This window comes from Lutra lutra, chromosome 9, assembly GCF_902655055.1.
Source record: "Lutra lutra chromosome 9, mLutLut1.2, whole genome shotgun sequence".
NCBI classification, from domain to species: domain Eukaryota; kingdom Metazoa; phylum Chordata; class Mammalia; order Carnivora; family Mustelidae; genus Lutra; species Lutra lutra.
The window spans coordinates 50958583-50970287 of NC_062286.1; the positions used below are offsets into that span (position 1 = coordinate 50958583).

Consider the following 11705-nt stretch of genomic DNA (forward strand, 5'->3'; position numbering starts at 1 on the left):
AGGACTCTACGACAACTACAACAGGTGTAACACATGAGCAATGGAAATACCAAAAAGAGAAGAAAGGAATGGTAGAAATACTTGAAAAAATAACCATGACTAGGGACACCTGGGTGGCTCAGTTGGGTTAAACATCTGCCTTCAGCTCAGATCATGACCCCAGTTTTCTGGGATTGAGTCTGGAATCAGGCTTCTTGCTCAGTGGAGAGCCTGCTTCTCCCTCTGCCTGCCATCCCCCACCTCCCACTGTGTGAGCTCTCTCTCTGACAAATAAATAAATACAACATTTTAAAAAATGGCTAAAAATTTCCCCCAAATTAATGTCAGACACCAAAGTACAAATTCAGGAAGCTACAAAACACAAAGCAGGATAAATGCCCAGCAAAATTACACATAGGTATAACGTTTCAAAGTACAGAAAATCAAACATTAAAAAAAAAAAAAATAGACACCTCGGTGGTTCAGTGGGTTAAGCATTTGCTTTAGGCTCTGGTCATGATCCCAGGGTCCTGGGATGGAGTCCCTGCATCAGGCTCCCCTGCTCGGTGAGGAGTCTGCTTCTCCCTCTGCTGACCAGAGGGAGAAGTGCTTGTGCTCTCTCTCTCTCTCTGACAAATAAATAAAATCTTAAGAAAAAAATAATAAAGAAAAAATACTGAAAGAAGTTATCTTGTTTTTAAGATTTATTTATTTATTTATTTGACAGAGAGAGAGAAAGAGACCACAAGCAAGCAGAGGCAGGCAGAGAGAGAGAGGAGGAAGCAGGCTCCCTGCTGAGCAGAGAGCCCGATGCGGGGCTCGATCCCAGGACCCTGGGATCATGACCTGAGCCGAAGGCAGAGGCTTTAACCCACTGAGCCACCCAGGCGCCCCTGAAAGAGGTTATTTGGTTAAAAAAAAAAAAGTCTTATCTATAGAGGAACAAAGAATTACATTTGGAATTCTCTACCCTATGAAATTATCCTTGAAACTGAAGAAGAAATGAAGGGTTTCCCAGACAGACAAAAAAATTGAGGGACTTTGTTGCCAGCAGATTTGCTACGCAACAGATGTTAGCAGAAGTACTTTAAAGAAAAGTATAGTCAGAAACTTGGATCTACATAAAAGAACATCAAAGAAGGAGTAAGTGATAGTTAAAAGAAAAATCACACACACACTATTTTTTTACTTTTAATTGATCTAACAGATAATAATCTGTTCAAACTATTGCTTGTGTGTGTGTATACATGTGTATGAACAAATGACAGCAATGACACAAGGGACAGGAGGAAGAAATCAGGACTACAGTTGACCCTTGAACAACAGCGTGGATCCACTTACACAGTGACTTTTTGATAAATACAGTACTATAAATGTATTTTCTCTTCCTTATGATGGTAACATTTTCTTCTCTAAATGTTTTTTGTAAAAATATAGTATATAATACACATACTATACAAAATATTAAGTGATTATGCTATCATTAAGGCTTCTGACCAACAGTGAGCTATTAGTAACTTTGAGAGAGTCAAAAGTTATATGCAGAATTTCAACTGTGTGGGGAATTGGTTCCCCCCACTGCTGTACTATTCAAGTAACAAACTGTATTTTGTTATTAGAAGGTACTCACACTACCTGAAGTGCTTAGTATTATCTGAAAATGAACTTCAACTAGCTGTGAATGTTCTACAAATTCTGGGGCAACCACTAAAAAAAGTTTAAAAACAATTTTTTAAAGTGTAACTGATATGCTAAGAAATGAGAGAAAATATAATGATACAAAATGTTTAATTAAAACACAAAAGACAGGGAGACAAAAAGTGGGATGAAGAACAAGGGCAACAAATAAAAATAGTAGTCAATATGGTAGATATTACTCCAACTATACCAGTAATAACTTTGAAAATCAATGATCTAAGTACACTAATTAAAAGATAAAGATTGGGGTGCCTGGGTGGCTCAGTGGGTTAAAGCCTCTGCCTTCAGCTCAGGTCATGATCCCAGGGTCCTGAGCCCCACATCGGGTTCTCTGCTCAGCAGGGAGCCTGCTTCCTCCTCTCTGTCTGTCTCTCTGCCTACCTGTGATCTCTGTCTGTCAAATAAATAAAATCTTTTAAAAAATAATAAAATAAAAAAAGACAAAGATTGTCAGAGTGAATCAAAAAACAAGATCTTACTACATGTTATCTATGAGAAAGGCACTTTATTTGCAATGACATGGATGGAAGCAGAGGGTATTATGCTAAAATAAGTCAATAACAGAAAGACAATTATCATATGATCTCACTCATATGTGGAATTAAAGAAACAAAACAGAGGATCATAGGGGAAGAGAGAAAAAAATGAAACAAGATGAAACCAGAGAAGGAGACAAACCACATAATCATAGGTAACAGAGGGTTGGTAGAGGGGATGAGGATATAGGGATGGGGTAAGTGGGTGATGGACACTGGAGAGGGTATGTGTTGTAATGAGCACTGGGTATTATGTAAGAGTGATGAATCACAGACCTGTACCCCTGAAACAAATAATACATTATATCTTAATTAACTGAATTAAAATAACATTTCTAGAAAATAAAAATAAAATTTATAATTAAATATTCAGTCCATGATTACGAGTAGGGGTGATATATCAAAGCCTGAAAATAAAGTTAAAATATCATTTTAGTAAGTGGGACAATAGTTCCTGTCCCATTGGGCTTTTCATTGAGAATAATAATAACAGTAAATAATTTTGGGAGTGTTCCTATGTGTTAGGGTTGCTAACCATTTTATGCACATAATATGACTTAATACTTAGCAAAACCTTAGAAAGTACATGTCATTAACATTTCTATTTTATACATGTTGAAACCAAGAACCAAAAGGTTAGGTAACATTTCTAAGACTTAAAAGTGAGTTTTTGATGGAGCCACGAATCCAACACCAGAGCCGCAAACAAAAGTTTACTACTTTTGTTTACTGGCTTTTAGCCTAGAGTGAATTTTCAACTTTTCCCCCTCTGCTGAATAAACTCTAAGAAAGGAGGTGAAATTTAGAATATACATACATACACATATACACATACAAATGCATATGTATATATGAATATGTATATGTTGAGCTTTTCATATCTATCTACATCTACATCTATCATTATCTATCACTAGAAAGATTTCAAGTGAACAAGCCCAGGATTGTCTAATAAATGGAAAAACAATGCCAAAAAAAAAAAATCCACTTTATCTATTTAAATTTTTAAAAGGGGGGGGTTGGAGGAGGGTCAGAAGGAGAGGAGGAGAGAGAATCTTAAGCAGGCTCCACACCCAGCACAGAGTCCGATGTGGTGCTCCATCTCACAACCCTGATATTATGATCTAAGCCAATATTAAGAGTTGGACACTTAACTGAGCGAGCCAGGTGCCCCAAGGAAGCCACTTTTTTTAAGATTTTATTTATTTATCAGAGAGAAAGAGAGAGATGGAGAACATAAGCAGGGGAGCAGCAGACAGAGGGAGAAGCAGGCTCCTTGCCAAGCAAGGAGCCCAGTGCGCGACTAGATTGTAGGACTCTGGGATCGTGACCAGAGCCAAAGGTAGATGCTTAACTGACTGAGCCACCCAGGTCTCCCAAGAGAGCCACTTTAAGTATAAAGACACATATAGATTAAAAGTAAATGAATGGGGCGCCTGAGTGGGTCAGTCAGTTAAGTGTCTGCCTTCGGCTCAGATCATGATCCCAGGGTCCTGGGATCCGGCTCTCTGCTCCATGGGGGAGTCTGCTTCTCCCTCTCGCTCCCCCTGCCTGTGCTCGCTCTCTCTCTCTCTCTCACTCAGATCTGTCAGATAAATAAATAAAATCTTAAAAAAAAAAAAAAAAGGTAAGCAAATGAAGAAAAACATACCATTCTAAAACTAACCAAAAGGATGTAGGAATACTTTACTAATATCAAACAGAACAGACTTCAAAGCAAAGAAAGTCATCAGGGATAAAAAAAAGACCATTACAAAAAAAAAAAAAAAAAAAAAAAAGACCATTACATAATGATAAAGGGGTCAATTCTCTACATAACAATCCATAATGTATATGTGCCTAACAAAAGAGTGTTAAACTACATGAAGCAAAAACTGATTTAATCATAAGAAGAAACAGATGAATCCATTATTATAGATGGAGACTTCAACATCCTCATCAGAATGAACAGATCTATCAGGTAGTGAATCAGTAAGGACATAGCTCAACAATACCATAAATCAACTGGATATAATAGATATCTATAGACTACTTCAGCCAAAAACAATAGAATACACAATTTCTTAAGCTTACATGGAACATTCACTAACACAGGTCACATTCTGAGCCATCAAACACACAACTAATTTAAAAGAATAAAAATCACATGCCTGCTTTTAGACCACAATGGAATTAAACTAGAAATCAAAGCAAGAATGAGAACAAGAAAATCCCTAAATACGTGATTAACCAATATACTTCTAAATAAAGCATGAATCAAAGAATAAATCTCAAAAAAAATTTAAAAGCATATTAACCTAATATTTAAAAATATATTAACTTGAAATGAAAACCCAACTTATGAAAACTTGTGCGATGCAGGGAATGCATGGCATAGAAGGGAATTTTTAGGATTAAATTATATATTAGAAAAGAAGAAATATCTGAAGTCAATAACCCAAGTTTCTACATTAGACTAGAAAAAGAACAGCAAATTAAGTCGAAAGCAAACAGAAAAAAAGTATAAGATTTAGAACAGAAATCAATGAAATCCCAAATAGAAAAAACAGAAAAATGACCAAAACAAAAAAACTATTTCTTTTAAAGACCAATAAAATCAATAAGTCTCTAGCCAAAAAGGGGGGTGGGGGGAGACACAAATTACTAATATCAAAAAGGAAAGAGGTGACATCACTATAAACCCCACGGACATTAAAAGGATAATAAAGAAATAGTATGAACAACCATATGCCCACAAATTTGATAACCTAGATGGAATGGACCAATTTCTGGAAATAAAAAATGTGCCAAAACTCACACAAAGAGGAAGACATTCCTTTTTTTTTTTAAAAGATTTTATTTATTTATTTGATACAGACAGAGACAGTGAGAGAGGGAATACAAGTAGGGGGAGTCAGAGAGGGAGAAGCAGGCTTCCCACTGAGCAGGGGAGCCCAATGCGGGCTCAATTCCCAGGACGATGGGATCACAACCTGAGCTGAAGGTAGATGCTTAACAACTGAGCCACCCAGGTGCCCTAAAGGAAGACATTCTGAATAGGCATCTATTTATTAAAGAAACTGAATCAATAATCTTTCAAAAGAGAAAATACCAGGCCCAGCTGGATTCAGTGGTGAATTCTACCAAACATTTAAAGAAAAAATTACACCAATTCTTAAAATCTCTTTCAGAGGACAGAAGCAGAAGAAACACTTCCTAATTCATTTAATTTGACAAGGGGGAAGAAAAAAAGAGACCAACATCTCTCATGAATATAGGTGCAAAAATCCTCAATAAAATATTACCAAATCAAATACAAAAAAGTATTAAAATAATTATACACCATGACCAAGTGGGACTTATCATTCAAAAATCAATTAATATGATCATATCAACAGGATAAAAAAAGAAAAATGACCCTTGTATCAATAGATGTAGAAAAAGAATTTGACAAAATCCAACACGTATTTGTGATAAAAACTATCAGTAAATGAGGAATAGAAAGAAACTTCCTCAACATGATAAAGAGTATTGGCGGAAAACCTACAGCTAACCTCTTACTTTATGGTAAGAACTAGAAACTTTCCCACAAAGACCAGGAACAAGTTAACAATATCCCATCTCACCACTCCTTTCCAACATCGAAATGGAATTCCTAGCTAATGCCATAAACAACTAAAGGAAATAAAAGGTATACAGATTGAGAAGGAAGAAATAAAACTGTCTTTGTTTGTAGATGAACTGATCATCTATGTAGAAAATCTACAAGAATCAACTAACTCCTGGAACTAATGAGTGATTATTTAGGCAGGATACAAGGCTAATATACAAAAGTCAACTGTTTTCCTATATACCAGCAATGAATAACTGGAGCTCAAAATAAAAAACATAATACCATTTATACTAGCATTCCCAAAAATGGAATGCTTACATTAAACCTAACAAAATATTCTACAAGCTCTCTATGAAGAAAACTGTAAAATCCTGATAAATTAAGTCAAAGAATAAATAAATGGAGATATTCCATGTTTATGGATAGAAAGATTCAATATTGTCAAGACCTCCCAACTTGACATTGTTCCTCTTAACTTGACCTATATAGATTCATTGCAATGCTAATCATAATCCCAGCAAGTTATTTTTTGGATACTGACATACTGCTTCCAAAGTTTATCTGGGAAAGTTAAAAACTCAGAATACCCAACATTCTACTAAAGAAGAACGAAGTTGGAGGCCTGACACTAAAAGACTTACAATTAAGCTATAGTAATTAAGACAGTGTGGTACTGGTCAAAGCATAGACAAACAGATCAAAGAACAGAACAAAACCCAGAAACAGATCCATGTAAATATAATCTACTGATCTTTGACAAAGCAACAAAGATAGTCTTTTCCACAAATGATGGTGGAACTGAGCATTCACAGGCAAAAAAATGAATCTAGACACTGATTTAAAACTCCTCACAAAAATTAACTCAAAATGGATCATAGACCTAAGTGTAAAATGCAAAGCCTAGGATATAACAAAGGAGAAAACCTCAATGACCTTGTATACAGTGATTACTTTTTAGATATAACATCAAAGGTACAATCCTTGAAAGAGTAATTGATAAGACGAACTCACTATAATTAAAAACTTCTGTTCTGCGACATACAATGTCAAGAATGAAAAGACAAGCCACATATTGGAAGAAAATATTTGCAAAAGATGTGTCTGATAAAGGACTGTTATCTAAGATATACAAAGAACTCTAAAGAATCAGTAAGAAATCAACCCAATTTAGAAATGGGCCAAAGACATTAACAGATAATTCACCAAAGAAGACATACAGCTGGAAAAGAAGCATATGAAAGGATGTTCCACATCATATGTCATCAGGGAAATGAAAATGAAAATGAAACTCCTAACCACCTGGGTGGCTCAGTCAGTTGAGCATCCTACTCTTGGTTTTGGCTCAGGTATGATCTCAGGGTTATGATCTCAGGGTCATGAGATAAGCCCCACCTCAGGCTCCATACACAGTACAAGTCTCTTTGTTCTTCTCCCTCCCCCTGCTTATGCACTCTCTCTCTCAAATAAGTAAATAAAATCTATAAATTAAAAATTTAAGGGGCGCCTGGGTGGCTCAGCGGGTTAAGCCGCTGCCTTCGGCTCAGGTCATGATCTCAGGGTCCTGGGATCGAGCCCCGCATCGGGCTCTCTGCTCAGAAGCCTGCTTCTTCCTCTCTCTCTGCCTGCCTCTCTGCCTACTTGTGATCTCTGTCAAATGAATAAATAAAATCTTAAAAAAAAAAAAATTAAAAAATAAAACAAAACAAGATTCACTCCACACCTACAACAATGTCCCAAATCTAAAACACTGACAATACCAAATGCTGGCAACAGGAACTCTGAATCACTGGAGGGTAGAAATAAAAAATGGAACAGTCACTTTGTAAGACAATTTTGGTTTCTTTTTTTCTCTCCCCCATTTAAGTGTGTGTGTGTGTGTGCGTGCGCGCATATGTGTATGTTTTTAACTGAAGGACAGCTGACATACAAAGTTATAAACAGCTTGGTAGTTTCTTACAAAACTAAACATAAGACTCTTGCCATATAATCTAGCATTTGCACTCCCTGATAATTAACCAAAGGAGCTAAAATGTCTGATTTCCACACGAAAGAACTGCATAAGGATGTTTATAGCAGCTTTATTCATAACTGCCAAAACTTGGAAGCCACCAAGATATTCCTCAGTAGATGAAATAAACTCTATGGCACATTAAGACAATGGAACATTACTCAGTGCTAAAAAGAAATGAGCTAGCAAGCTATGGAAAGTCATGGAGGAATCTTAAATGCATATTAATAATCCAGAGAGGCCAATTGAAGAGGCTAAATTCTGTTTTAGTCCAACTATATGACGTATTAAAAGTATAGAGAAAGCAGAAAGATCAGCAGTTGCAGTGGAAGTGGGAAGAGGCAGAATTAGGGTGGTGAAAATATTCTGTATGATATAGTGATGGATACATGTCATTACACATTTGTCCAAACCCATAAACTATATAACACCAGGAGTGATCCCTAATGTAAACCAAGGACTTTGGGTTATTACGTTGTATCAATGTAGGTTCATCAATTGTAGCAAACATACTACTCTGGGGAGGGATGCTGACAATGCCAGTGGAAGTGCATGTGTAGGGCAGGCGGTCTATGGAAAATCTCCCTATTCTCCTCTCAATTCGGCTGGGAAATTTATTTTTTTTAAAGATTTTATTTATTTATTTGACAAAGAGAGCAAGAAAGAAAGCACAAGCAGGGGGAGCAGCAGACAAGAGGCAGAGGGAGAAGCAGGTTCCCCTATGAGCAAGGAGCTCGATGTGGGGCTCGATTCCAGGCCCCTGGGATCATGATCTGAGCCGAAGGCAGATGCTTAACCAACTGAGTCACCCAGGCACCCCTTGTTGTGAACTTTAAACAGCTCTAAAAAATAAAGTCTTCTTTTTTAAAAGTTGATACAGTATTAAAATAAACACTGGAATTCATTCTGCCATGATTCAACAACTGAACATTTTCCCCTATCAGTTCTATACAAACACTGGTAAATGACACTTTAATCCTAAAGAGTTCACCACCACATCTGCTAAGAATAGGGACACTCACCTGTCATAAAACCACACTACTAATATCACACCTAGGAAATACTCCATACCATTTCCTAACACGTCAGCTACTTTTCTTGGAAGATAAATCTGAGAGACAAGGACTTTTCTATCTTGTTCACATCTAATCTATTTAAGATTTATAGACATCTTCCTAGAAAATCAGCCAATTCATGAGAATTTTAAATCTAATTTTAAAAAGAGGTATATATTATATTTTCTTATGACTTTAAAACTTCTCAATGGTATGATTAGCATACTCCTCTTAATTGATAACATCGAATTATTTTCTTGTAATCTTCTAGTTAGAGGCTGCCTATTGATGTGGAATTTTTCTAAGCCTGAACTCTAAGTGGTAATGTTCAATTCTATTATTTTCCTGTTTTCTAGTACATTAGTTGATCCATTTGATTTTATAATTTCTTTCTTACTACTTTCTTAGTTTGGCTTGTTTTATTTTTACTCTTAGGTTTGTTTTATGATTTTCTTTATAAACTTAAGAGATACTGATCCATACACCAAGATGATTTCTGACTTCAAACTTTTCCTGTCTTCAGAGGTTACCAAACAGAAAAGGGAAAAGAAAGGAGGGCGCATCCTGCTAAGAAGAGACAGTAAATCTATACATACAAAGTGAATTTTGTTATCATAGTTTGATCTGAGTAGTTAATGCCAACAAGCAATGTAACAGGGTGTCTTTAGGAGCCTACAAAATGTAATTTGTTGTCCTCTGCACTTCTGTGGACTAAAGGGCAGTAAGGTAAATAAACTTGTGGTTTGGAGTTGTACCTGAACGTAAAAATCAGTTCCTTGACATAGAAAACAAATAGCAAAATGACAGAAGTAGGTCATACCTTATCAGTAATTACTTTAAATGGATCAAACTCAATCAAAAGATCAGGGATTGGCAGAATCGCCAAAAAAAAAAAAAAAACAAACCATTATTCAACTATATACTATCTCTAAGAGACCCACCTTAAGGAAATTCTGACATAAGGTACAACATGGATGAACTTGAAGACATTACGCTAAATGACATACACTCATCACAAAAAGCAAATACTGTTATGATTCTACTTATATGAGGTACTTAATTAAAATCAAGGGTGCCTGGGTGGCTCAGTCTGTTAAGTGTTTGCCTTCAGCTCAGGTCACAGTCCCAGAGTCGCAGGATGGAGCACCAAGTCGGGCTCCCTGTTCAGCAGGGAGTCTGCTCCTCCTCCTGCCTCTACCCTACTCGTGCTCTCTAAAATAAATACATTTTTTTAAAAATCTTAAAAAAAAAATCACAGGGGTGCCTGGGTGGCTCAGTCAGATAAACATCTCTCTTCAGCTAAAGTCATGATCCCAGAGTCCGGGGATCAAATCCCACAGTGGGGTCCCTGCTCAGTGAGGAGCCTGCTTCTCCCTCTCCTTCTGCTGCTCCCCCTACTTGTGCTTGCTCTCTCTCTCTGTGTGCCAAATAAATAAATAAATCTTTAAAAAAATCATAAAGACAGAATGGTGCTTGCCAGGGGCTAGCAGGAGAGTAGAATGGAGAGAAATTATTTAACAAGTACAAAGTTTCACTCTTGTTAGATGAAAAGAGTTTCTGGAAATGGGATGATGGTGGTGATTTCAAATATATATATAAATCTAAAATCCAATCTAATTTATACTTTTAAAAAACCTTTCAAAAAGAGATAAGCCAAAAAAAAAAAAAAAGATAAGCCAAATAATTATGCTGTATCACTGACAAAAAATTTTCTAAAAAACTATGAATTAGGCCATAAAGTCTATGCATGATCAATTTTATAGTATTAATAGTAATGATAATAATTGCCAATTATTGAGAACTAGATACCACATATTCCACTAAGCATTATCTCATATAACCCACATCAAAACCCTATAAGACAGGTATTACTGTACCCCATTATTATTCATGAAAGCAGACCAAATGACGTATCCACAAGAGAACAAACTATGATATAGTCTTACACTAGAATACTTACAGTACTAAAAATGAATAAACTAAAACTACACACATTGACACAGAGGAATCTCAAAAACCCAAGTCTGTGTGAAAAATGTAATTCTCAGAATATATATACTACCATGTAATTCCATCTATTAAAGAAATTAAAACTATACTGAACAGCAAGAGAAATAGTACATGTCGGGATGAAGACACAAAGGACTTCAATGGTATTTGGTAACATTCCATTTTTCAAGTTAGTGGGCCAATATATATAGGAATTATTTTTATTTTCTTTATTCTTTATATGTTTCATATATATTTGCTTTACTATGCATCAAATAGTTCACAACTGAAGCAAAATAAGTACTATTAAAAAGAAAATCATTTAAACATAAGCTATTATAGCTCTATGTTCTTAAGTAGATAATATATATCTGAATATGGCTGGACTTCATCTGTACCCCAAGTTATCACCTTCATGAGAAAATACAAATGACAAGGCAAATTTATTCTTATTTTCCTAAGGAGATAATTTCTTTTTTCAATAGATGAGTTTGGAAGTAATAAAAAACTACTGAACCTAATACTGAAATATTAATTTTGAAGAAATAAGACTTTTAACACTTTATCCAAAGACTATTAATGACTCAGCCCATGTCATCAATGCCCAAGTAAGAGATACCAACTCTATATTGCCCTTTCTTTCACATTTTCTCTCTTCATTTCTAGATTTCTTTTATACCTTGGACAAGTCAGTTGTTCTCTCATGAGCAAACAACTTTGCTTTGATCTCTTCTACTTTTCTCCTGTCATCTTCATTTAATTCTGAAATGGAGTAGCCACATTCATGAGCCAAATTAAATTTCAGATTCCAGGCTGAAAAGAAAATATAAAAACACTTGAGATAATGC

The 11705-nt window shown here is 35.7% G+C and overlaps 1 protein-coding gene across 1 annotated transcript in view; it reads right to left on the reverse strand.

Annotated features, from left to right (window-relative positions):
* The window catches only part of ALMS1 (ALMS1 centrosome and basal body associated protein), a 213802-nt gene that overhangs the window by 138579 nt on the left and 63518 nt on the right, over positions 1-11705 (reverse strand). The window contains exon 10 of the mRNA XM_047744572.1: positions 11537-11670. Coding sequence (XP_047600528.1) covers positions 11537-11670 — 134 coding nt within the window. The remainder of the gene's footprint in view (positions 1-11536; positions 11671-11705) is intronic.